The sequence below is a fragment of the Taeniopygia guttata genome, chromosome 17 (genome assembly GCF_048771995.1).
Source record: "Taeniopygia guttata chromosome 17, bTaeGut7.mat, whole genome shotgun sequence".
NCBI classification, from domain to species: domain Eukaryota; kingdom Metazoa; phylum Chordata; class Aves; order Passeriformes; family Estrildidae; genus Taeniopygia; species Taeniopygia guttata.
Window position 1 is genome coordinate 9702670 of NC_133042.1, and position 22351 is coordinate 9725020.

Below are 22351 nucleotides of genomic sequence, written 5' to 3' on the forward strand. Positions count from 1 at the left end.
AAAGTCTGTTCCATCACTGTTTATTCTACTGAGGAAAATCTAAAAAAATGGATAAACTTTTAAAGATAAATATGCTGACACAAAATTCAGCACACCACACGAAGAACCCCATTCTACCTAATTGTGCACAGGGTGATAATTTAGCACTGATTAAAGAGTTTGTATTTTTTTCAAATCTTTTTTAAAAAGAAAATTACTTCTGAAGGTGAAGATGTGCTTAGACAATCATATTAACATATTCAAACAATTGTAATTTGCAAAATAGTAATTACAACTCACTATCTGGTAGCATTAATCAAACTTCAAGGTTTAATTCCATTTTAAATATTGATGAAATGTGATTCTCCAATCTAACCCTGGTGTTGCAGGGTTATGGAAGCAGCCAGTGGCAGAAAAAGAGGAACGTGTAGTTAACAAGCAGCTGCCACAAAGAAGGATCGGCATCTGTGATTTAAATTGTTAGCTGCACAGTCAGGTAGAGTGTAAAAAGGGTAGTCAAGAGGCTGTTAAGTCCATTGCTGCCAATTACTAACAATCAGGGAGGAGCTTTAAGACTTGTTCAGTACAATAAACCCAGTTTGTCTTGTTTCAGGGGTTACTACTGAAGAGGTTGCAGCTGCACTGATTCAAATAGCCCTAAAACTACAGTAATTATCAACCAGTCTTCTTTAGTGTAGCAAAAGTATGTTTTACCATAGCTTAACTCTTTACATTCTAATATTTCCCTGCCTCCTCTCCCATAGCCAGCCCTGGAGCCATTCTCATCCCTGGGCTGTGGTTCTTCTTCCTATCCTGGACCAATTCTTGCACTCCCCCTTACCTAGACCAGCTGTACATCCCCCTGGGCTGGATGGCAGCTCTAGGCATTTACTTCATGTTGAGTCATTGCATCTGCTTTTTTGAAATTCACATCTCTCATTCAGTTTTTACATCTGGTTAAACTACATGCAGCTTAAGCAGGGCTTATGAACATGTATTTCATTTGCATGGGCTCAGATCACTGCACAAACCAAGATGTTTTGGAATCAGCCTGGCAGGGCTGGGATACTTGGAGTGACTTGTCCTGGGTGCTTTCCTAGGAGACCAACAGAGTGCAGAACGAGACAGTCTGGGCAAACCAAGGGTATGTTGGAAACCTGTGAAGCCAAGTTAGCATCTGCCTTTCTTTGTGCTTCTGGCCTTGATGCTCAGCTGAGTGACGCTGCCAAGGGCTCAGACAGACTCAGGCTGGTTATTTCTAACACTCAGGTGAAACAGCTGTGCCCAGCTACCAGCCAGACATGGGGATCTCTAAGTTTTCTTATTCATTCACCATGACAGAAACAGAGAAAAGTTTCCTTTTCATGCAATTATTACAAGCTCAGTTAAACTATATATATATATTTTTTTTTAGTTAAGGCAATTCCAGCTAAAACCACAGAGCCACAGACTGGACAATATCTGTCACAGGCAAGGCTCACATGATCACGTCTGCAACACCTAGTGCATAGAACAAAAGCCAGCACATTGATTATGGCTTGGATGTTGTTTTTAAGAAAGCTTAAGGACCACATTTGCATTCCTGTTGCAGCCCTCAGTGGAATCTGCCTGTGAGGATTGCATGGTCTTTAAGCAAGATTCTGTGCTCATGTTTTTAATTTCCCTTTTAGCATATTTTTTTCAGCATCTATTTTCTCCTACTTTACACCCAAATTAGAAATGTGCCATTAACAGGATATTTTGTTATGGATCTGTGGATCTCTAAGGAACAAAAAAAAAAAAAAAATCAGTGAAACACAGAAAGAGCTGAGCTTAGCTATTTTATCCAAATTATAACTATTTTGCAGTTATTAAAGCCAGCACCTTGGCACCTTTCCTCCTGTACCAGAGCTGGGTGTCAGCAGCACCTCAGGGTGTGCACCCCTCTCTCTGGGCCAGCAATGGGAGAAAAGGGAGGGCAGCATGGAAAAAAAAGGGAAAAAAAAGAAAACACAAAGCTTGATTCACAAACCACCACGGTCAATAGGATCAGCCCCCAAACCTGTGCATCAGAATTTGTCACACACCCCTCTGGAGACTTCTTTGCTTAACACCTCATTCCCAGCATCTTCCTCCCTTTGCATTTCAAATGCTGCTCTGTCACTTCAGCATAAAGGCACAACTCTACAATCAGAAGACCTCCAGGAAAATGTGACACCTAGAGCAGCAATATGCTTCTTTCTCCATTTTGTTTGCCCTGCCTAGGCAGGGGGCTCAGCAGGGTGAAAAAATGGGACCGGGGTGGTCACAGCCCCTGTTCTTGCATGTAACAAGGGCTGCCACAAACCCTCCACATTTCGATTTTTACACACATCACAAGCAGCTAATATGAATTTGTTAAGACATTGGTAAACACAAGAAGCAGCTCAAATATATTTCATTTGTATAAAAATAAATACAGGTATTATTGTAAGTAATACTTCGATTTTTTTTTCCCTCCCCCAAGGTTTTTTGAAGTTTGTTTTTCCTGGTTTACTACACAGATCTCTTTTCTCCTACACAAACACAAAGGAAAAGGCTGCAGAACAGTTTTTGGAGACAAGACTATTTAAATCCCTGGAATTAAGAAGCCACAACTTAACATTCACCAAGCTATTTTTTTGTAAATCATGCAGAAAATTACTATTCAAACTTTGCTGGCCAGTTGTTTTTTTCCCACATTGTCTTTGCTTTTATTTTCTTTCCACACTGTCATTATGCTCTCAGAATAAATACGACAGACATGAATACTAACAAGGGACACAGGAGTTGGTCTAAAATATCTCTTAGCCACTACATCAGCTTATCAATACCTGCCACAACATAACATCTCAGAAACAGCATGGAAAGAAAAGCTCCAAGACAAGAACCTGGGATTTTACTGGAAATTTTTCTTTACCTTCACTTTCTATAAACCAACAAGCAGCACAGCCAGAGTATTTTTTAAATGCCTATCTTAATTTCTGATAGTTTCAACGTTTCTCCTGTATATTTTGCCCCAAAAGGCAAGATGTAAAATCTATACATGTAAATCTCGTGGTTCACCCAAGCTGAGCTTATCAAACAGATGAATAATCAGCCACAGAGCCAGTACCTCCTGCCTTGACAAATTCCCACACAACAGCACACGATCTTTTAAACAAACAAACAAAAAAAGTGTTCTAAGATATACCAGTGGCTAAAAAATGGATTTATTTTTCAAGGGAAAAATGGCTTGTTTGAACTGGAGCCCAGGGATGCGAGAGCAGATCTGACACGGGGATATTTAACGTTCCTTTCTCTCCCTTTCAGACGACGATGAGCATGAGTGGATCCTTCGGAACTGCCGGAAAGCCTGGGACTTAACAACTGAGCACAAACCAAAACCATAAACCCGTTCTTCCTAGACAATATTCCAGCAAAGCAGGTAATCTGATTCACAATAAATGCAATTTGTCCTCACAGATTTGTCTCACCCTTTCCCTCGACAGGAATATAATCTTTCTGTCATCTTTGTCAGCTCAAAGAAAAATGGAAATAATCATTTAATCAGTCATGCTGAGCAAAAGCCACAGCAAAAAAGCCGACTGTACTCACAATAATATTCCTGAGAGGTGTGCAGTGTAGTATGTATAAACATTATTAAGCCTGAAAACAATTTGTTAAAAAGAGTGCCTCAGATTCGGTGTTGAAGTCATTCAAATCCATCTTAATCAACATTATTTTCCCAGATTTTAGTTAGCTGTCCTGGTGAATTCCTTTCCTCTCTTTTTGCTCAGTACTTTGATATTGATTGATCATTGTAATAATGTACACCAGAGGTATTCTTTAATGACGGGTTTGCTAACTAGGAAATTATATCCATTTACTACGAACGTTTGTTGAACTCTCCTGAAGCCAGAGTTTAACAAAATAATAAAAGAGGAAAACTGGGTGGGTTGCTGCTTGATTAGTAAGCCAGAAAGTATTTAAAAATAAAATAAAATGGAATTACATCATTTTCTGGATGTAAGTGCCAGCACTTCTACTTGCATTAACTTTATTTATTACACAAATAAGACATTTACAAAGCACAACATTAAAAGTATGTAACAAAACAGACATTGGTTTTACAAAAAGTGCTTACAATTTTGTTTTACTTTTTTAAAATAAATATTAGTCTTGACTGTCCACTCATTCAGAGAAAAAAATTTTTAACCATTGTAGCCAAGACATGCAGAATTGCAACATGCTACAACAAAATGATTGGCAGATGAAATAAAACTGGTGTTTAGCTGGCATCCTACAGATAAATCACCAATAGTAGTGCAGGATTGGTTCCCACTCCCTGTCCCAACGAGTGAGTTCTGTAAGCACCTTTAGCTCGGGCATTGGGTTAACCAGCATGAGCCAGAAAATATCACTGCTGATAAAACCTGAAACCATCCCACTTCCAGAGCCGAGCTCTGTTAGTCACCTTATTAAACTGGAGTGAAGAGCCTTTCACTGGCTGTCTTCAGTGGGTTCTGTCTGCAAAAGGGTTTGTAAATAGCAACTGGAAAAGTTTAGTGCGTGGAGTCTGCATTGCTGCACCAGAACCCATCTGGCAATTACTGAATAAACTAAGAAAATGAGAATGACTTTAATTTTATTTTTTTTAATCCACAGACAGGAGATGAATGCAAATGACCTGAGATAAGGTTTGGTTCAGTGGCAACAGTCAGTGTGAAATATGTTGTGAAACAATGTATTGAATAAATTAGAAGATTTCTTACATTCTTGGTACAGTTGAGTATTTTCCATACACATAATTAGCTCTAAAACTGCACAAGCTGAATTGCTTCCAGTTTTTGCAAACAATTTGGGCTTAATATAAACAGAGCCTGATTTCTGAATTAGCAAAGCTGCTCCTGGCTACTTATGGGGGGAAGTGCCCCGAGCACAGTCAGTGGTGAGCCCACATCCCTGGAGAGAAACACCGACATTCCCTCGGCCCTGCCTCACACTCCGGCCCTGCCGTGGCATCGCTTACAAACCCCTGGATATCCAGGACATTTCCCAAGTGGGGTTTTTCTGATCGAGTTGGTATTTAGCAGATACATATTTTGTAGTTTCCCTTTCACTGCATTGCCAAGACAGAAGGGAAAAACACATCAAACCCTTTTCTCCATCAACAGAACAGTTGTGGTAATCTCTGAGACTATGGAATATCAGGGCAAGTTACAGCCTGAATCTCTCCTTCAGTGTCAAATGGAACAACTACCCATTCCTTTATGGCACTAATTCCACAACTAAATGGTCATTAGGATGTGCAAGCACAAATGGAGAACAAAGTCAGGCCTCAGTGACCCCCCTGGCCCACACGAGCATCTCAAGGCTGGCACATGGACACAGCACCCACCTCAACCCATGATGACAAACACTCACCAACAGCCAGACAAGGGAATACTCATCCTTCCCTCATTGCTATGAAAAGGACAAAAAGGATGCACCTGGTGCAACTGGAGCAACTGGTGACTGTCCCCTCCCCAAGGGGACGCCTCTGCAGAGGTGGTTCCAGTCAGGCCAGGCGTGTGACAGCGCCTTGTCACTGGTCACACTCTGGAAATGGTCACTCACACATCTGGAGGTGACAATAACATTTTGTGGACTTAATTCCCCTGTCTCCTTTCAAATGTTATTTGGAACTGGGACTAGAGCTGCTGGCTGCAATTTGACAGATACTGGCCCAGCTGTCCGAGGTAGTACCATCGCTCTCTCAGTACACCAACACACACAGGAGAGGGGGTGTGTGTGGATTTGTTCCAACCAATATCAAAGTGTGCTGTACTCAGTTGCTTCTCAAGCCAAGAGATCTCGGTGGCCACCTCAGCAGACGTCCCCATGTCCCCACGCCACTCCCGGAGCGTTCCTCGTGGTTCAGCTGGAGCCACGTGTCTGGCTGCTGGTGTCACAGGAGTTCAGGGACACGGGCAGGAGAAGGCTCCCCACGTGAGCAATATGGGCTGGCCAGAGCAGTGGCATGGTTGCCCACCCGGCCAATGCCACAGATTGATCCAGGATCTCCCAGAGAGGAAAACACAAGTAGCTACAGTTCCAATTAAAAACAAGTTATGTAACAGATGGATTCCCATCTCCTGCTCTTCGGGCACGCCTCAGTCACATCCCTCACTAGCTGTGGCTCAGGGTAGGCTTTCACATTCTTGGAAGAGCAGCCTCACAGACACTTCACAGCAGGACAGACCCACGTCCTTGCATGGAGAGAGGTTTTCTTACAGACCTGCTCTTGGCTCGGTGCAAACGGAGAGGGCTGGCAGAGGTCTCTTGTTTACTTTTCGTTATTACCATCAATGAAGGATAGGATCGTTTTGGAGTCCTTTTCCTGACTTGGGGCCAGACTGCTGAGCACCTCCTGGGCTGCTGCCATGAGCCCAGCCATTCTCCCGGGATGCAGCCTCATCCCAGGGCCTGGCAGGACCAGCAAGGGAGACCAGGAGAGCAGAGGGCATCAGAGCCATGATGCCATCCCCTTGCTGTCCACTTGGCTAGCGACAGTTCCTGCTGGCCTTACTGTGGCTTTCACCTTTTTAACTGGTCTCCAGTTTCTACCCAACTCTTTCCACTGACTGAACTTGAGTCCACAGCAGGGCAGAACATTTCTACACCTTTATGGCCACCTTCCATCGAGCGTTCCCCAGTCCCAGAGTATGGATTGTCTGAGAGTTTTCTGTAGGTACATTCTGAAATCACGCATTTGTGATCCAATATGACTCCAAGGAAATAAAGTAGCTTGTTAATAAAGAACGAGAGTAAAAAACTTTAAAAAAAAAAAAAAAAAGATTTGGCAGATGGCTGTGAGAGGAGAGAGATATTCAGTGTTCTAAGAACAAGTCAGCAATCAAAAACTTCAGGGTGCTAAACCTGGCTCTGCCACCAACCCTCATGGTTCCTCTCAGTTTAGGACATCTCTGCTTCCCCTCCTATAAAACGGGGGGAAAAACACTAAGATTTACTTACCTTTGAGTGATCAAAGGACATGTGATTCTAAAGCACTTTGAGGAGGAAGAAAAACTGCCTATTTCCAGCTGGCATCATGTTTTCCACTCAGTGGAGTCTCAGCTACCTGCGAGTTTGGCTCAGGAAGGTCTGTCTGTATATCGAGTTGCTGAGCCAAAAAGCCAATTTCAGATTCCACACACGCGAGTGGAAAGAAGGAGGGATGTCCAGGAACTGCTTCACTGGTGCAAAAAGAGAATCAGGCCAAACCACGTAAATTCCTCCTTCCTTTGTGTTCAGAGGCGATCATCGATCCCCCTGAGACTCGGCATGTTCTGGCTGTTCATATTCCCATGGGTTTGGGAGCAAGACTTGCGAGCACAGTAGAGTCACCAGTTTTGACTGTGTCTGGCACTGCCTTGGAGAGACTCACGGTCATTCTACAAGTCCACAAGAAACAAGTGTAAAATGTAACTGTGCACTCAACACACACATACACAGAGTGTCGCTGGAGAAATCGGAGCGGGCGCGAGGTGCTGGTCAGTGGGAGGAACTGAGAGCGCTGGGTCTGAGCTTCTCCCGCGGGGCAGCTGCCGAGGGCCGGGCGCTGTCAGCGGCTGAGGGGCAGCGGGGCCGGCAGGGCCACGGGCAGGTGAGGAAGGGTCCGCGCAGTCAGTACTGAAAGAGGATGACCTGGGGGGAAAACGGGAGCGTCAGCGGCTGCAGAGACACAGCCCTCGCCACGGCGATGTGCTTGCAGGGAGCAGCAGAACGGACACAGGCTCTGCTGGAAAACCCTCTCTGGAAAACCCTCTCTGGAAAACCCTCTCTGCCCAGGAGCCGCCAGCCCTGCCCAGGGAAGGAGCAGCCACTGAGGAGCCCAGGTGGGAGAGGTGCACCACACCTTCAGCTGTGAAACCAAACAAAACCGGGCAGCACCCCAAAAACAGCACTTCATCCATCTGCTCCATGATACGGCAGCTACCAAGAAGGACAAAGACCATGACCAGCAGTCCTGGCTGTCCACCTCACTCACTGAGCAGCACAGGCTCTCCTCAAACACTGCACCCCACTGCTCTGCAGGTCCAGCCCCGTCCCGGCCTTCGGGCAGGGGAAGCAGCTGCTGAGCCGGTCACAGCTCACTCCTCACCAGCCACTGCACTGGGCACCCCGACAGGAGGGTAGGGCTACCCCACACTCAGCTTTGAAATGTGTTTTCCCAGGATCTCAGCTATCTCTGCTTCTAAAAATTTTTGGATGTGAGGGAAAAAAAGCTACTTCAGTTTTCAGGAATTCAACACGCAAGTGATTGTTTAGGAAAGGAGCTGGTTGGGGGGCAGCTCCGTGTCCTGAGAACCCTGTTCTGCTACAGCTGCGAGCCAGTAATTGCATTTAAATCAGGAGCTGCCTGCTGCAGTGAAGCTTCTCTAACAACAGCACCAGGACTGTATAATATTTTCTGAAAACTCCACAGTTTGCTGGGCACATATGACAAAATGGTAGAATTTAGACTGAAAAAGTGTCTTTGCTGTACCCCTGCTTCTGCCCACTGAAACAGAGCTCAATAAGCTGTTGCACTGAGAGAGATCTGAAAAGAGAGGTGCTGAGAACTTCTAACAGTAAAGACAAAAGTTAAAACCACTCAGAATTGCCAAAGGCTCAGTGTTCCCTCAAAAGGAGGTCACTGAAACTAGGGTCATATTTGAGAAGTCTTGCCCACAATAAGCTGTGTGTTAGAACAGATACTGTAAGAGCTGAACAGAAAAATATCAACATGCAATATTGTCTCCTGGCCAGACATTGTGAAATAACCTTCCTACTTCAGATATTGTAACAGCCAGTTGTTATTATTTTTAAGCAATACTGCAATCCACAAGAAATTAATCTTTTTTGTTAACTCATGGAAAACTGTGAAGTTAGCATGTGCCAGAGGTCCCCCTGCTCCGTTGTTAAACAGGCAGGTGCTGAGCACACTGACCACACCTGCACACCTGGGGAACGGAGCAGGACAGAGCTCAGGGCACCGGGAAGGGGCAGCCAGGGAGGATCCAGGCAGGAGGGTGTGAGATCCTTCAGTGGATGCAGGCACAGAGTCCCAGCATGTCACAACAGCAAGGGGTGTCCAGGGGAAAACACAGCGATGCCATTTTGACCAACAGTGGGTACATCAACCTTAGGGCCCCCAAAACAACGGGAAGACACACGGGTGGGTGGCAGCTGCGGAGGTCATGGAGAAGCAGTGATGCTGACAGGAGACAGCGGTGGCAATGACATTACACACAAATCTTTGCTACAGCAAGGGTTGGCCCCAGAGCCTGGAGCAGGGACTACATTTACCTTCTCACCCCTATTAGATAGTGGTCCTTCCATGTCTGCCTTGAGGTGCACTGGTGGAGCGGTGTAGGGAAGTCTACAGTGCACTTGTCCACACTGTACCTGACCTGTGGATGAGAAGAGGCTTCAGCCTGTGTTACTGCAAACAACACAGGGCCAGCTTTCCCCGGGACACGCGGGGAGCAGGAGGAGCCCGGCGGGTCAGGCAGGGACACAGCCAGAGCCCTCGTGGGAGAGGGAAGGGAGAAGCCTCACAAGAGCCACAGAGCCAAAACCTCTCTCCAGGCATGACCAAAGCTGCCCATCACTCACAAATCATTCACTGGTACTGGGGACAGAGAAAGCAACTCTGCTGTCCTGAGCAGGAAGGAGACCACTGACCACACTCACACCTCTTCTCCATGGCACAGAGAGCACATGGGGGCTAGGACCGGTCAGCAAAAGCCAGGCACTGACTTTCCCGGGGACGAGTTAATCCCAAGGGCGAAGTTTATCAGACACGAGGAGGAGCAGCAGCAGCACGGGCACCATCCCCGCACCCGCAGCACCGGGAGGGTTTTGCCAGGGCCTCTCCCGGGCACTGCCCCGGCCCTGCCCCGGCCCTGCTCCTGCCCGGCCCTGCCCCGGCCCTGCCCCGGGCCCTGCCCCGCCCTGCCCTGCTCCTGCCCCGGCCCTGCCCCGGCCCTGCCCCGGCCCTGCCCTGCCCTGCCCTGCTCCTGCCCCGGCCCTGCCCCGGCCCTGCCCCGGCCCTGCCCCGGCCCGGCCCCGGCCCTGCCCCGGGCCCTGCCCAGCGCCTGTCCCGGCCCTGTCCCGGCCCTGCCCCGGCCCTGCCCCGGCCCTGCCCCGGCCCTGCCCCGGCCCTGCCCCGGCCCTGCCCCTCTTACTTTCGATGTATCCGTGCAGTGTCACCATCCGGGCCCGCTCGGGGCTGCTGAAGGGCGAGTAGTGGATGTCATCGGGCAGCGAGGAGGGGATGCGGGACGGGGGCGCTCCCGAGGGCGGCACCGTGTGCTGCGGGGTGTGTTTTTTATGGCGGGCTCTGCAGTTTTGAAACCAAACCTGAAAAGAAAGCAGCGAACGCTGTGACAGCTGAGAGACAATTGGGTTCAAGTGTGGTCCTTCACCAGGGTCCTTGGATGGGTGTTTCTTGGAAGTTTTTATGATAGGAATGAAATAGAGAAAATCTGCACCTCACCAGCTTCCACAGGTTTGTTTTACACTCACCAGAGCAAGAGTGAAGCTGCATACACAAAGCTTTTTCCCTGCAAATGGTGGGAGCTCCTTTCAAGGTCTTATGTAAATTTTAATCTGCAATCCTAGCTCACCCAGCTGAGATCAGAGGGGAGCATAGCTGAGATCAGTTGGGACACTTGAGCATTGGCAAAGAGAGAAACAAGAGGAGACAAAAATGAGTAGAATCTTAAACTAGGATAAGTTGTGACTTTAGGAATGATGAAAACAATATTGTTTTAATCACTTGCGGTTTATCATATTCAAAAACCCCATCAGCAGAACATTAAAGCTGAGCAAGGAGGGTACTGTGGTGGGATACAGCCATGTATGTGAGCAGCAGGTATGAGATCTTTGATGATATCTCACTGCCTCTAATTAAAGGAGTAGTTTGGGAATTCCATCTTAGAGTTAAAACATGTATGGAAGGGATTTCTTATGTAAAGAGCTGATCTGTTTCTTATGCTTCAGTTTCTGAAAGATGGCTGTGAGTAAAAAGCTTCTCCAAGACTGAGTGAAGATCAGCTCTCCAAGGTAGAGTACACTGGACCATAGAGAAGGAAACAGTCTAAGCATTTGACAAATTGTTTCCTGTTCAAAGCACTTTTAAAAAATATCCACATAAAAAAATCACCTGGTGTGCAGCCTTCTTGATCTCTAGCTAAATGGAGAATCTCAATAACGGAGGCTCAAGCTGGATTTTCACACATAAAATTTAAACGTGTCATTGGCAAAACAATCTCGGATGAAAGCTCCAAATTTATTTTAATCACTCGTGTTTTTATTGTATGCAGAAAGTATGTGAGCAGAAGGTTAAAGCGATGAGTACAAACGTCACCAAGAGGCAGAGCTGGGCTGTCTGTGAGCTGGGAGTTGCAGAGGGGACATTTCTCAGTCCCTGCGGCACCACCCACCCTCCCCTCCCTGATCAGGGTGGGCACTTCCCTGCCGCAGGGTACCCTGGAGCTGCAAAACTCAGTTTTCTTTAAACTCCTCCATGCCAATGCTCCCCGAGTCTGCCTGCTCGGGGCAGGGACGGCTGCCGGGGGAGCTGCCACACTCCTGCCAGCGCTGGGACAGAGCACAGCTCCAGGACCTGGTGCTAGGGGCAGCTTCCCACCCAGTGATTTACTGCGGGTGGCTGGGGCTGTTGGGGTTTCGATTCATTGCGTCATACGAGGGAAAAACAAATAGAAAACCCACGAGCGAGACAGAGAAGGAGCGGCGCTGGCATCCCGCAGGAGCAGAGGAGGCGGCAGGCGGGGAGGCAGCACGAAACTGCAGCTCCGGGGCTGAGGAGCAGCGGGGCTCCGAGTGTGAGCCCTGCCTGGTGCCAGCCTTCAGCTGCCACCCCTGCCCTGCTGGTGCCAGCCTTCAGGTGCCACCTCCTGCCCTGCCTGGTGCCAGCCTCCAGGTGCCACCCCTGCCCTGCCTGGTGCCACCCTCCAGGTGCCACCCCTGCCCTGCCCATCCCCACCCTCACCTGAATGACTCTCCGGCTCAGCCCCGTCATGTCCGCCAGCTTCTGAAGCGTTTGTGCGTCGGGGTTGTTGTCCTGAGCAAACTGTGCCTGCATGACCTGTGCAGAGGGCAGAGGGGGGCTCAGCATGGGCTGGGCAGTCCCGGCCCCCGCAGCCCCCCGGCCCCGCAGCCCCCCGGCCCCGCTGCCCTACCTGCAGCTGCTCGGCGGTGAAGGAGGTGCGGGCTCTCTTGGCTGGCTTCGGCTGGCTGTCCTGCTCCGAGGGCACAGCCCCCTCCAGCGTGATCCCATTGCCTGCAGGAGACAAATCCTCTGAGCCCCTGGTGGCATCACAGCGTGGGACACCCAGGGCATCCCCTCAAGGGAGGGACACCAGCCCTGGCATCACAGCCTGGGACCTGCTGCAGTGGGAGCAGAAGGAGTGGAGCCAGCACTGCCCGCCAGGAGCTGCCCTGGGCTGCTGAGCTCCTCCACACGCAGGGAAGGAGAAGCAGCCGTTCTCCAAGAGATTGCTGCGGAATTAAGAAAAATGCAGCAAGTGCTGGAAGCCGCAGGGAATTAGGGGAGACAGCAGCAGGAAGAGGGTCAAGGTGGTGTGTGAGGGCAAGCACTGATGTCCCTCTGGCCCTGACTCCTGGTCACCACTTGGCCACATTCCCCAGGGAGTGGCTTGGAAGGGACCCTGTGGCTGCCAAGCTCACCAACATCCATCACTCCTGCCCCTCGCTGCCCTCTGTGACCCCGTTTTCCCTCGTGGGCGTTGCCTCCATCAGTCCTTTCATTTACTCAGAGCATTTCAATGGGCTCTTTGCTCCCTTCCCCAGCCCCAAATTGTCCCAGCACCCTGACCTCCTCTTCCTCCCAGGTCCCAGAGCAGCAGCAGGAGCAGCACCATCCCCGCGGCCTTGGGGTGGCCATGCATGAGCAGCAGCCCCGCTGAGGGGGACGCTCCAGGGGACACTGAGCTCCCCCTGCCCAGGACAGTGCCAGGGGGAGCCCAGCCGTGCTCTGCTCCGGGCACCGCTGAGGGAAGGGCAGCGAGGGTGGGTGGGGGAGGGCAGCGAGGGGGGCTGGCGCTCGCCCCGCTCCCAGGATGCGCCTGCACAGCCCGGCCATCGCTCCACAAGCTGGACCAGGCTGTGATTGTCTTGGCTTGAGTTGAAGGACTTTCTCATATAGTTTGACTTGTTCTTTTCAGATGATGAATGGGACTCTGACTTCAGCAACATCTGTTTATTTTTCTTGTATGTAAAACCTCATGTGCAGAAGAAATTGCTGGGTAATTACTGGAGGAGGGAGTGTGGCCCTGCAACTCCACAGCAACTACAGCTCTCCAAAGTGATCCCACTCCCTTCTCAAAACCCCTTGGACACAGGTAGTGACACCTGACACTCACCAGGTGCCCCAGCACTGCCCAGCACTGGTGCTCAGCCCACAGCAGCAGGTTGTTCTCAGCAGCAGCAGCAGCAAACCCACCATCCCAGCCCTCAGCTGGGGCAACAGCTCTGCAGGACTGCCCGGTGCCAGACCCTGTTGTCCTCACACCATTCTGCTCCCCCAGGACATGTGGCTTCTCCCCCTCCATCCTTGCTCCCCATCACCTCCCTCACGCCCCCGCAGCAGCTGACCATATGGACCAACACGTCACAAGCCACATCCCGAGCCGGGACCCTCCCAGCCCAACTGGGCACTCTGTTTTCATCCTCTTTCTCAAACACAGTAAACTGAACCATATTATTTTCCTGTCAGGTTGTTAATGGTTTCCACATGCTGCATGGGCCTGGACATGGCGTGTCACTCCCCGTGCCCACCATGTGCTGAAGTACTTTCCACCACAGGACAGGCCCTGGCACTGCCCAGCCTCCCTGAGCACCCCTCTGGACTAACCCCACAGATTTGTTCCTCTGAGCATCTCTCTGGGCACTGCCATGCAGGAGGATGGGGAAGGGACAGGAGCTGCAGTGGCCCCGGTGTCACCGGAGGCTGGCGGCCGTGGCGCAGCGCTGTCCAGCTGGGAGGGGCACGACCCCAGATGGGCAGGGCGGGTGGAAAATGATGGGAAAGCTTTGTCCAATCGCCAATCCCACCTTCTACATTTATGACTCACAGCCTCAAATCCCAGTGGCTCCCTCACGCTCCGCACTCCAGGCTGCGCACGAGCAGGCACGTGTCCCTGGCAGTGCCACGGCACACAGGCCTGCCAGGAACCACAGGTGCTGCCAGCACATCGGCCACCCCGTGAGCCCTCTGCCAGCCCAGCACCTTGTGCTCAAGCCCCCCAGGGCCACCCATCACCCCTTTTTGGTGATGATAGAACCAACCCCAACACGCTGTGCTAAGGGTCAGCGGGGCACAGCGATGCCCTGCCCGGTTCCCGGGGTGAGGCCGTGCCCGCTGCGCTCCGTACCGTTCTCTGCCGCTCGCTTGAGGTTCTCTATCATGGTGTCGTAGTGGATCCGGCACAGCACCTTCTCCTCCACCAGGCCGAACTCCTCGCCGGTGGAGAGCTGCCGCTTGCAGGAGAAGCAGGCGAAGCAGGCCAGGTGGTAGGCATTGCCCCGCGCCCGCCGCACCCAGTCGCTGGCGTAGATCTGCCTGCCACAGCGGGCACACTTGGTACCGAACCGGCTGCGGAGGAGAAGAGGCAGGTGAGGGCAGGCAGGGGAGGACAGGGAGGGGAGGGCAGGGAGGGGAGGGCAGGGAGGGAAGGGAGGGGAGGGCAGGCAGGGGAGGACAGGCAGGGGAGGGCAGGGAGGGGAGGGCAGGGAGGGGAGGGTAGGCAGGGGAGGGTAGGCAGGGGAGGGCAGGGAGGGGAGGGCAAGACAGGCAGGGGAGGGCAGGGGAGGACAGGGAGGGGAAGGCAGGCAGGGGAGGGCAGGCAGCACCATACCATGTGCAGGTGCTGCTGCCGACCCCGTTGCTCACCCCAACCACCCCAACTCCCACAACACCCCTGCATGCAGAGATGCAGCGGGGCCGCCCCAGCGGTGCCTGTGCCGTGGCAGTGGCAGCAGTGTGGGCAGCAGTGGGGTGGAACTCACTGCAGCCCTACGGCGCCAGACGCGGCCGAGGGGCCGAGGTGACGCAGCGCCGTGAATCAGCTTCCAAGCCCGTGGGTTTTTTATTTTGATAACAGCCAGTGTGACACTCGGATGGAAACTGTGTCAGAGCTGGTTCTCTCCCGCTGCCATAAATCAAACCATGTGTGTTCTCCTCACACGTACAGGCACACACATCTGCTTTTTCCCCCGTGGAGGAGGTCTCCTCACTGCGAGAGGATGATGACTGTGCTGGAGTAAGTGCTCAGCACAGTCACGAGGCAACAAGACAGCCAGGAGCCCCTCACCAGGTGACTCTGTGAAAACCCCCATTCCTGTCAGGATGCTGATGGTCAAGGGCAAGTGATTCACAGGGAGCAGCAGATGCGGCCCCCATGGCCCTGAACCCCCAGATCAGTGTCTGACACGAGGTGCCAATCATGGCCTTGGTTTGATATCTGCATTTCAGTATTACTGCTGCTTAAAATAATAAATGCAATGAACAGCAGCAAGAGCATCAGTAGAGAAGGGAGCATCTCCTCTGCCACCCCAGAGGTGGTACTGGCTCCAGCAGAGTCAATGCACTTCCCCACACAGCCCCAGCACTGCCACTGTCACCTCAAGCTCCCGAGGGCTCCTGCCAGCCCCTCAGCACGGTGGGAAGCAGAGCCACTGGCAGCCCTGCCCCAGCAGCTCCAGCACCTCTCAGGGCAGGCACAAAACTCCAAAAGAAACGACCACGGCAAGAGACAGGAGAGACCCCACAGCACAAACCCTTCGGTTCAGTGGCCAGAGCAGCCCCAAGCTCTGCGGACAGGCAGAGACAGGGCCCAAGCCAGGCCATCAAGGCCAGTGTGCTGCCCATGCCCAACCCCACACTGAGGAACTGCTGCCCACCGTGAGCCCAGCAAGATGTGGAAATACTGTCCTGTGCTGGGATTACTAATAGAAAAACTATTTGGGACGAAAAGAAGGGTCTAAATTTTTCAGCCTGACCATAGCTGACCAAAAAAGAAGAAAAAAAAAAGGACATTTCTGTGCTGAAATTATACAGAGACTTAGCTAAGAGACTTCACTAATTTACTTCAGATGGGAACATTGTAAACTGACTTTGTGCCAGCTCGTTTATATAAACGCACAAACAAAAGAACTGTATTAATTTTTTATTTAGAAATAAAGATCATTCCTGTAAATTGAATTACTTTGAACAATGTGCTATGTAAACAGTCGTACTTGCTGAAGGGTATCAAGCGAGGGGCAGGCGTACGGAGCTAATGGCACGTGGTGATCGCCGCGCTCCCGCTCCAATCCCAGCCCAGGCGGGGAGCACAGCACGGGGAAACTGAGGCACCACACAGAAAAGGTCACACATCCCCATCACACATGGCTGGGGTCTGAGGAGACACCCAGGCATCTCCTGAGGAGCAGGCTGGCAGCAGTGCCCAGGGATTTGGACAGGGTTTGCTGAAAGGCGCGGGGGCTCGCGTGGCCGTGGCAGAGGCACAGGCAGAGGCTGATGATGCCACTGTCCCTGCAGGGCCACGCCACGAGCAGAAGCTGCAGAGAGGCTGGGGCTCGGCAGCAATGCAGGCACGGGGCTGCACAGCCTGTGACAGCACCGCTGACGCTGTGCCTGCGGCTCTCGGCCAGCTCCCGTCTGCGGCACCGCTGCAGAGCAGAGACAGCGCTGGGGCCAGGCACCAGCACCCACTGCCACCCCACAGAGACTGTCACTGCAGGGGCCACCGCTGCCAGGGACAGCGGAACGGGGACAGAAACGCCTGCGAGAAATCTGCCCCGACCATCAGCACTGCAAATAACAGCTCAAACGCAGCACAGGACTGAGCTGACCGAGCTCGCAGGGCAGTGAGAGCCCTAAGAGCCCCGTCTGCTCGGGGCAGTGGAGCCCCAGGAGAGGAGATCCACAGGACTCCTGCCACCGGCCTGGCAGGGACAGAATGGCAATGGGGACAGGGCATGTAGCAAGAGACACAGAGCCAGAGGATTTGTCCAAGCCCAGAACTGTGGCACCAGCTACAGCATCACCAAACACTACCCGAGCCATGGGCTCACGCCCCGCATGCATGGTTTGTGGTCAGGTGAGCAGATGCTCTCCCCAAAGTTAACTCCAGGAGACAGAAACCGACAACAACGTTACCAGGAAAGACTCATCCCAGAGAGTCATCCCAGGAAGACTCATCCCACCTCCCCCAGGGGCGGCCACATCATCTGGGGTGCAGGAAGAGCAGAGGCGGGAGGACGCCCTGGTGCATCCTGTCTCTTCCACGCCGCTTGTATCCAGGTGCCACAGCTCCCTCAGCCCTCCTGTCCATCCCTGCCAGTGGGGAAAGGGCAAGGGGCACCCAAGCCCGGGCCATGCACAGCTCCAAACATTCCTGTCCCCTCCTGGGTGCACTCTGTAGGAAGCCTCTAGCACAGCCCTCATAGTCAGTGCAGCTCTCAGCTGCCAGGCTCAGAGCAGAGGATCTGCACGCTGCGCCGCTGCGATGCCCGAGCCGGAGCATCATCCCGGAGGGATGTAACCCCTGGGATGAAGGAAGGCCACCTCAGCCACGGCCAGGCCAGTGACCCCAGGGTCGCATACCTGCAGGCTGCCCACCGAGGGCACAGCAGGAATCACACCAGGATCGTGCTGGGCCTCAGGGTGACCGGAGCCACGGGAGCTTGGCTGTGAGCAGCCTTGCATGGCTGGGAACACGGTGTTCTGCTCCATGAGCTCCAATTTTAATTTGGTTCTCCTTGGAGCGCTGGAGCCTTAGATGCCAAATGTAATTATTTGACAAGACACAGGAAACAGCAGCATTTGCTCAAAAATGCACGAGGCCATGGAGTCACAGCAGAGCCAGCACCTACACAGCCCCTCATGGGGACAGAGAAGGGACACCTGGACAGAGCAGGCCTAACCACACTCCCTGTGGGCAGTGAGGCTGTGACATGACAGCCCCGTGCCTGACAGCCTTCATCCTCAGCATCCCCCGACAGCCCTGGTGTCAGGGGAATCAGCTTTGCAGCAGCAGAGCATCCGTGTGACCCATGCACAGCATCTCACTGCCCCTTCGTCTGCCTTGGCTCCAAGGACCATACAGGTTAAGATGGGCTTTCTTCTTTGCTTTAAAAGAAACCCCACACATTTAATCTGCCTCAAATAATAAATACAATTTTCAAAATCCATCCCGAGCATCAGGTATAGCCCGTGCCACGCACCAGGTTCCACTGGCTGGAGCCAACAAGATTCCAGCGGGATGCTCCCAGGGCTGGTGGGTGCAGGAGGTGGCCGAGAGAGCGGCAACGAGGCGACTTTGTCAGGGGTAGCGGGAGGGATCGCAGCCCCGCTGAGCGGCTCCCGGTCACACACCGGCACCGACGGCGGTGGCTCAGCCCCACGGGCTCTGCCGCGGGCGGCGGCGGCGGGAGCGACCCCCGAGCACCGCACCGGGACAGGCCCGGGGCTCGGCCGGGACCGCAGCGATCCCCGCGGGGTCGGGGGCAGCGAGGCAGCCCCGCACCCGCCGGGCTCCGAGCGCCGCCGCTGCTGTCGCTCAGAGATTCATTAAAAAAAAAAAAAAGAAAGAAAGAAAAAAACCAACCAAAAAAATCTCTCCAAACCCCCACCTTTCTTTGCAAAAGACAAGTGCGGAGCGCGGGCTGGAAGCCCCCGCGCCCCCCGAACGAGTGCCGCAGGAACCGGGAGCGTCCTGCGGCGGCTTCCGCGATTTTCGTTTTATTTCCCTTGGCCCCGCCGGTGCCGGCGGGCAGAGCCTGGCTGCTCTCACCGGGGAGGGGAGTCGGAGCTTCTTGGACGGGGGGTCGCGAAACAGAATTATTTTACCATTGTTATTTGCCATATTTGCTGAAAGGTCATTTCGAGATCCTGGCGCTACTTTAAAACCGCCTATGGAAAGGTACGCTCTTAAAAACAAATCAAAAGGAAACTAAATATCAACGACACCAGAACGGTGATAAATGAATGAAAACGCTCCAAGTGCTCCAAAACAGCACCGCGGCCCCGGGACCCCCTTGTGCCTTTCTGTGTTGAGTGGGAAAAATTTCGCTGAAATCACCGAAAATTACGGTTTGAAAATAATAACAAGAAAAACAATAATAATAGTAACAACAGCAACAAAAATCCATCACGGGTCAGGACGCAGAGCACCGCAGCCTCGGGACTGACCCGATTCTCCGAGCCCCGCACCCGGCTCCGCGAACCCCGCACTCCCGGCGGCACCGCACCGAGCCCGGCGCGGCAGGGGCTGGGCTGCAGAAAATCGGGCAATCGCAGACCCTTTGATAAAAAACACCGGAGGAATCTCTGAGGTGCCCCCCGAACTCCCCTGCGCGCTGTCGTCGGGGCAACCCCGAGCTCTGCGGCGGCCGGAGGATGCTCCGAGCCCCCCGCGCCCCGCCGGGGTCATTCCCATTTCCTGCCCGCCATTCCCCTTCCTCCCGGGTCAAACAGCATTCCCTCATCCTGGTAGGATGGGGAAAGTCAGAGTGGGGGTTCCAATGTTTAGTTAAACCCCGGCGACGAGCTCAAAATCCTCGGTCCCCTCGTTCGAGTCAAATTAGGGGAAAATTAGTGGTTTAAGGTTTAGAACAGAAAGCCTTTCGAAGCCAGAACATTCTCTCTGCGGGACAGGCTGTCCCGCGTGTGCGGGTCCGGACCGAGCCCCGGGACCGCCGCCGAGCCCCGGCCGGCCGCAGCTGCCGCCCGTCGTTCGTTCCCGTTCCGTAACGCGCTCCCGCCGCGGACGCTCCGGCCACAGCGGCCCACAGCGCTGACAGGGGCTCCCCGAAAGCCGCCGGGCACCGCAGGCTGGCAGCACCTATTTACTCTCCGGCAGGAGCCGCGACGAGGCCGTTCGAGCCCCGTTTCCCCGCCGCGGGGCCATCCCCCCACGCCGCACCCCGGAGCCGGGCAGGGGAGCAGGGCTCGGGGCGGCCCGCACAGCCCGGTCAGAGGGCAGGAATCCCTCCGGGCGGTTGTGCAGTTGCACCCCAAAATCCCTTCCTTCCTTTCTCCTCGTTTTCCGAGGGTCGTCTCCCACCCGGCTGCTGCAGAGAGCCCGGCGGGTTTTCCAAACCTTCCCCACGGCAGCGCCCGAGCGGCCCCGACCCCGCGGCAGCCGGCGAGGGCCGAGCCCCCCGAGCGGCCCCGGCCCGGTCCCTACCTGAAGTAGTCCATCTTGCAGAAGATCTCCTTGTTCTTGATGTAGCAGCTGTGCTGCTGGCGCAGCGAGGTGCGGCACACGGAGCACTCCAGGCACCGGACGTGCCAGATGAGGTTGTTCACCTGCGGCAGAGAAGGGGCTGAGACCCGGGGCCACCCGCCGCCCCCCGCCGCCCCCACCGCCCTCCGCCCCGCTCACCTTCAGCAGGTACCGGTCGAGGATTTCCAACCCGCAGCTGGAGCAGACGTTTTTGCCGGCCGACGGCGTGGAGGAGGAGGAGGATGGCGGGGAGCAGACGGACGGCGTGGAAGGGGTGCTGGGCGCTGAGCGGGCGTCCTCCTTCTCCAGGGCTCCAGGCAGAGGCTCCCCGTCGGGCTGCGACTGCGGGCAGAGCCGCCGCGGGGCCGTCAGCCGGGGCCCCGCCGTTCCCCGCAGCACCGGAGCGCAGCGTCCCGCCGGGTCCCCGCGGTTCTCGGCATCCCCGGCCCGGCGGGTACGCACAAACCCCTGACATCCCTGGCGGGACCCCGTTATCCCGGTCCCGCGCGTCCGCACAGCCCCCGGCCCAGCGGATCCCGGAGGTCCCCACAGCTCCCGGCACCCCCGGCCCAGCGCGGCCCCGCATTCCCGGCCCGGCGGGTCCCGGCTGGAACCCGCAGCCCCCGGCCCCGCTTACCATGGCGCGGGAGTGCGGGTCCAGGCAGCGGGCGCTCCCCTTGGGCAGCGGCTCCGGCGGCATCACCTTGATGGAGAGAGCGGGAGAGGGAGGCTGCGGCTCCATGCGCCGGGCGAGCGCGGGGCACTCTATATAAACCGCCTCAAAACAATAAATAAGAACTTTCTAGTGGCCATTTAAATCCTTTGCAACAAAAGCTGCGTCTCTTTAATGAAGCAATTTGAATGTGGATTGAATTCTCCCCCTGCCTGCACTTAACCCGGGCCTCTTGAAGTAATCGCTCGGTTCCCATGCGAGCCAAGGCGCTGAAAAACCCCCCAAACTACCTGCAATTAGAAATTGCCGTAAATGCCCGAGATAAGAGGTACCAGAGTGTCAATTCCGGCTGTCAATCAGGGAATCCATCAGGCCACCCAAAGAATTGCAAATTTGATTTTTTTAATGGTAGTAATTAAAAATCGAAATTCTTCCCCCTCTCCCTCCGCCGAGCACAAAACGCCCCAGAAAACGCCGGGATGGAAAAATCCACCCCTCCGGCGCGGAAGGCAGCGAGCGGCCCCGGCCCCGGCCCGGCCCCAGCCCCGGTACCGGCCGCCGCGGGGAGCCCGGCCCCGCTCCAGCCCCGCTCCCGGCCCCGACGGCACCGGCGGCGGCAGCGCTCACCTTGCCCGCCTGGGCGCCGGCCGGGGCGCGGCGGCCAGGGCCCCGGGGCTGCCCGCCCCCATGGCTCCGGTGCATGGGGCGGGCGCGCCCCGCTCCGCCCGCCGCCGCCGCGCTCCGTGCCCGCGGGCGGCGCGTCCCGCGGCCGCGGCAGGAAGGGCGGGGAGCCGGGCGGGGAACCGCGCCGGCCCCGCTCCCCCGCCGGGGGCGGCCGCGGGCCGGGCAGGAAACGGCGCCCCCCCGCCGCGCCCCGGGGGCCGCCCGCCCCGCCGGGCCCCGCTACCTGCGGCGGCGGCAGCGGCGGCGGCGGCGGCACCGCCCGCGGGCGCGGCGGGGAGGGGAGGGGGCAGCCCGGTCCGGCTCGTCCCGGTCCGGCTCGTCCCGGTCCTCCCCCGCCGCTGCCCGCCCCGACGGGGCGCACGGCCCGGCCCGGCCCCGCAGCCCCCCTCCGGTCGCGGCAGCGGGGATCGCGCCCACCGCCGCGGCGTCTGGCCGCCCGCCGCTGCCCGGGCTTCATTAGTAACCTGATAATTCCCCAGCAAAGCCCCGGCAGCGGTGCCACCGCCGGGTAATTGCAGGACGGTAACGTGAGCTGATGGCGGCCGGGGATGGATCCTCGCCGTTATTGATTGTGACAGCTAAATTGTTAACCGAGAGGGAAATCAGATGAAAGCCATTTTAGAATAAATACAAGGCATTAGGTTTAAACATCGAGGTTGCAGGAAAGCCCAAGAAAACCCCCAGGAAACGGAACCCAAGGCCTGCCAGCTTGTCCTCCCCTGTCCCCAGCTCC

General features: G+C 54.6%; 2 protein-coding genes across 4 annotated transcripts in view; one reads left to right on the plus strand and one right to left on the minus strand.

Annotated features, from left to right (window-relative positions):
• MORN5 (MORN repeat containing 5) overlaps positions 1-4729 on the plus strand; it is a 14448-nt gene extending 9719 nt beyond the window's left edge. The window contains exons 5-6 of the mRNA XM_030287041.4: positions 3289-3403; positions 4624-4729. Of these exons, the coding sequence (XP_030142901.1) occupies positions 3289-3368 (80 nt within the window). The 3' untranslated portion in view covers positions 3369-3403; positions 4624-4729. The remainder of the gene's footprint in view (positions 1-3288; positions 3404-4623) is intronic.
• LHX6 (LIM homeobox 6) lies at positions 3975-21713 on the minus strand. Of its 3 annotated transcripts, none has more exons than XM_030287036.4 (10): positions 21562-21713; positions 20899-21039; positions 20421-20603; positions 20223-20344; positions 14403-14623; positions 12189-12289; positions 11999-12094; positions 10170-10344; positions 9289-9392; positions 3975-7644 (listed from the first exon to the last, which is right to left on the minus strand). In XM_030287036.4, exons 1-10 carry the CDS (start codon positions 21634-21636, stop codon positions 7624-7626), a joined length of 1239 nt encoding a protein of 412 aa, XP_030142896.1. In that variant the 5' UTR covers positions 21637-21713; the 3' UTR covers positions 3975-7623. The 3 variants fall into 3 exon arrangements, with proteins under 3 accessions (XP_030142896.1, XP_030142897.1, XP_072792591.1); XM_030287037.4 differs by having other exon boundaries at positions 20899-20964; positions 21562-21704; XM_072936490.1 differs by having other exon boundaries at positions 20899-20964; positions 21487-21562.
• Between the last annotated feature and the right edge of the window lie 638 nt (positions 21714-22351).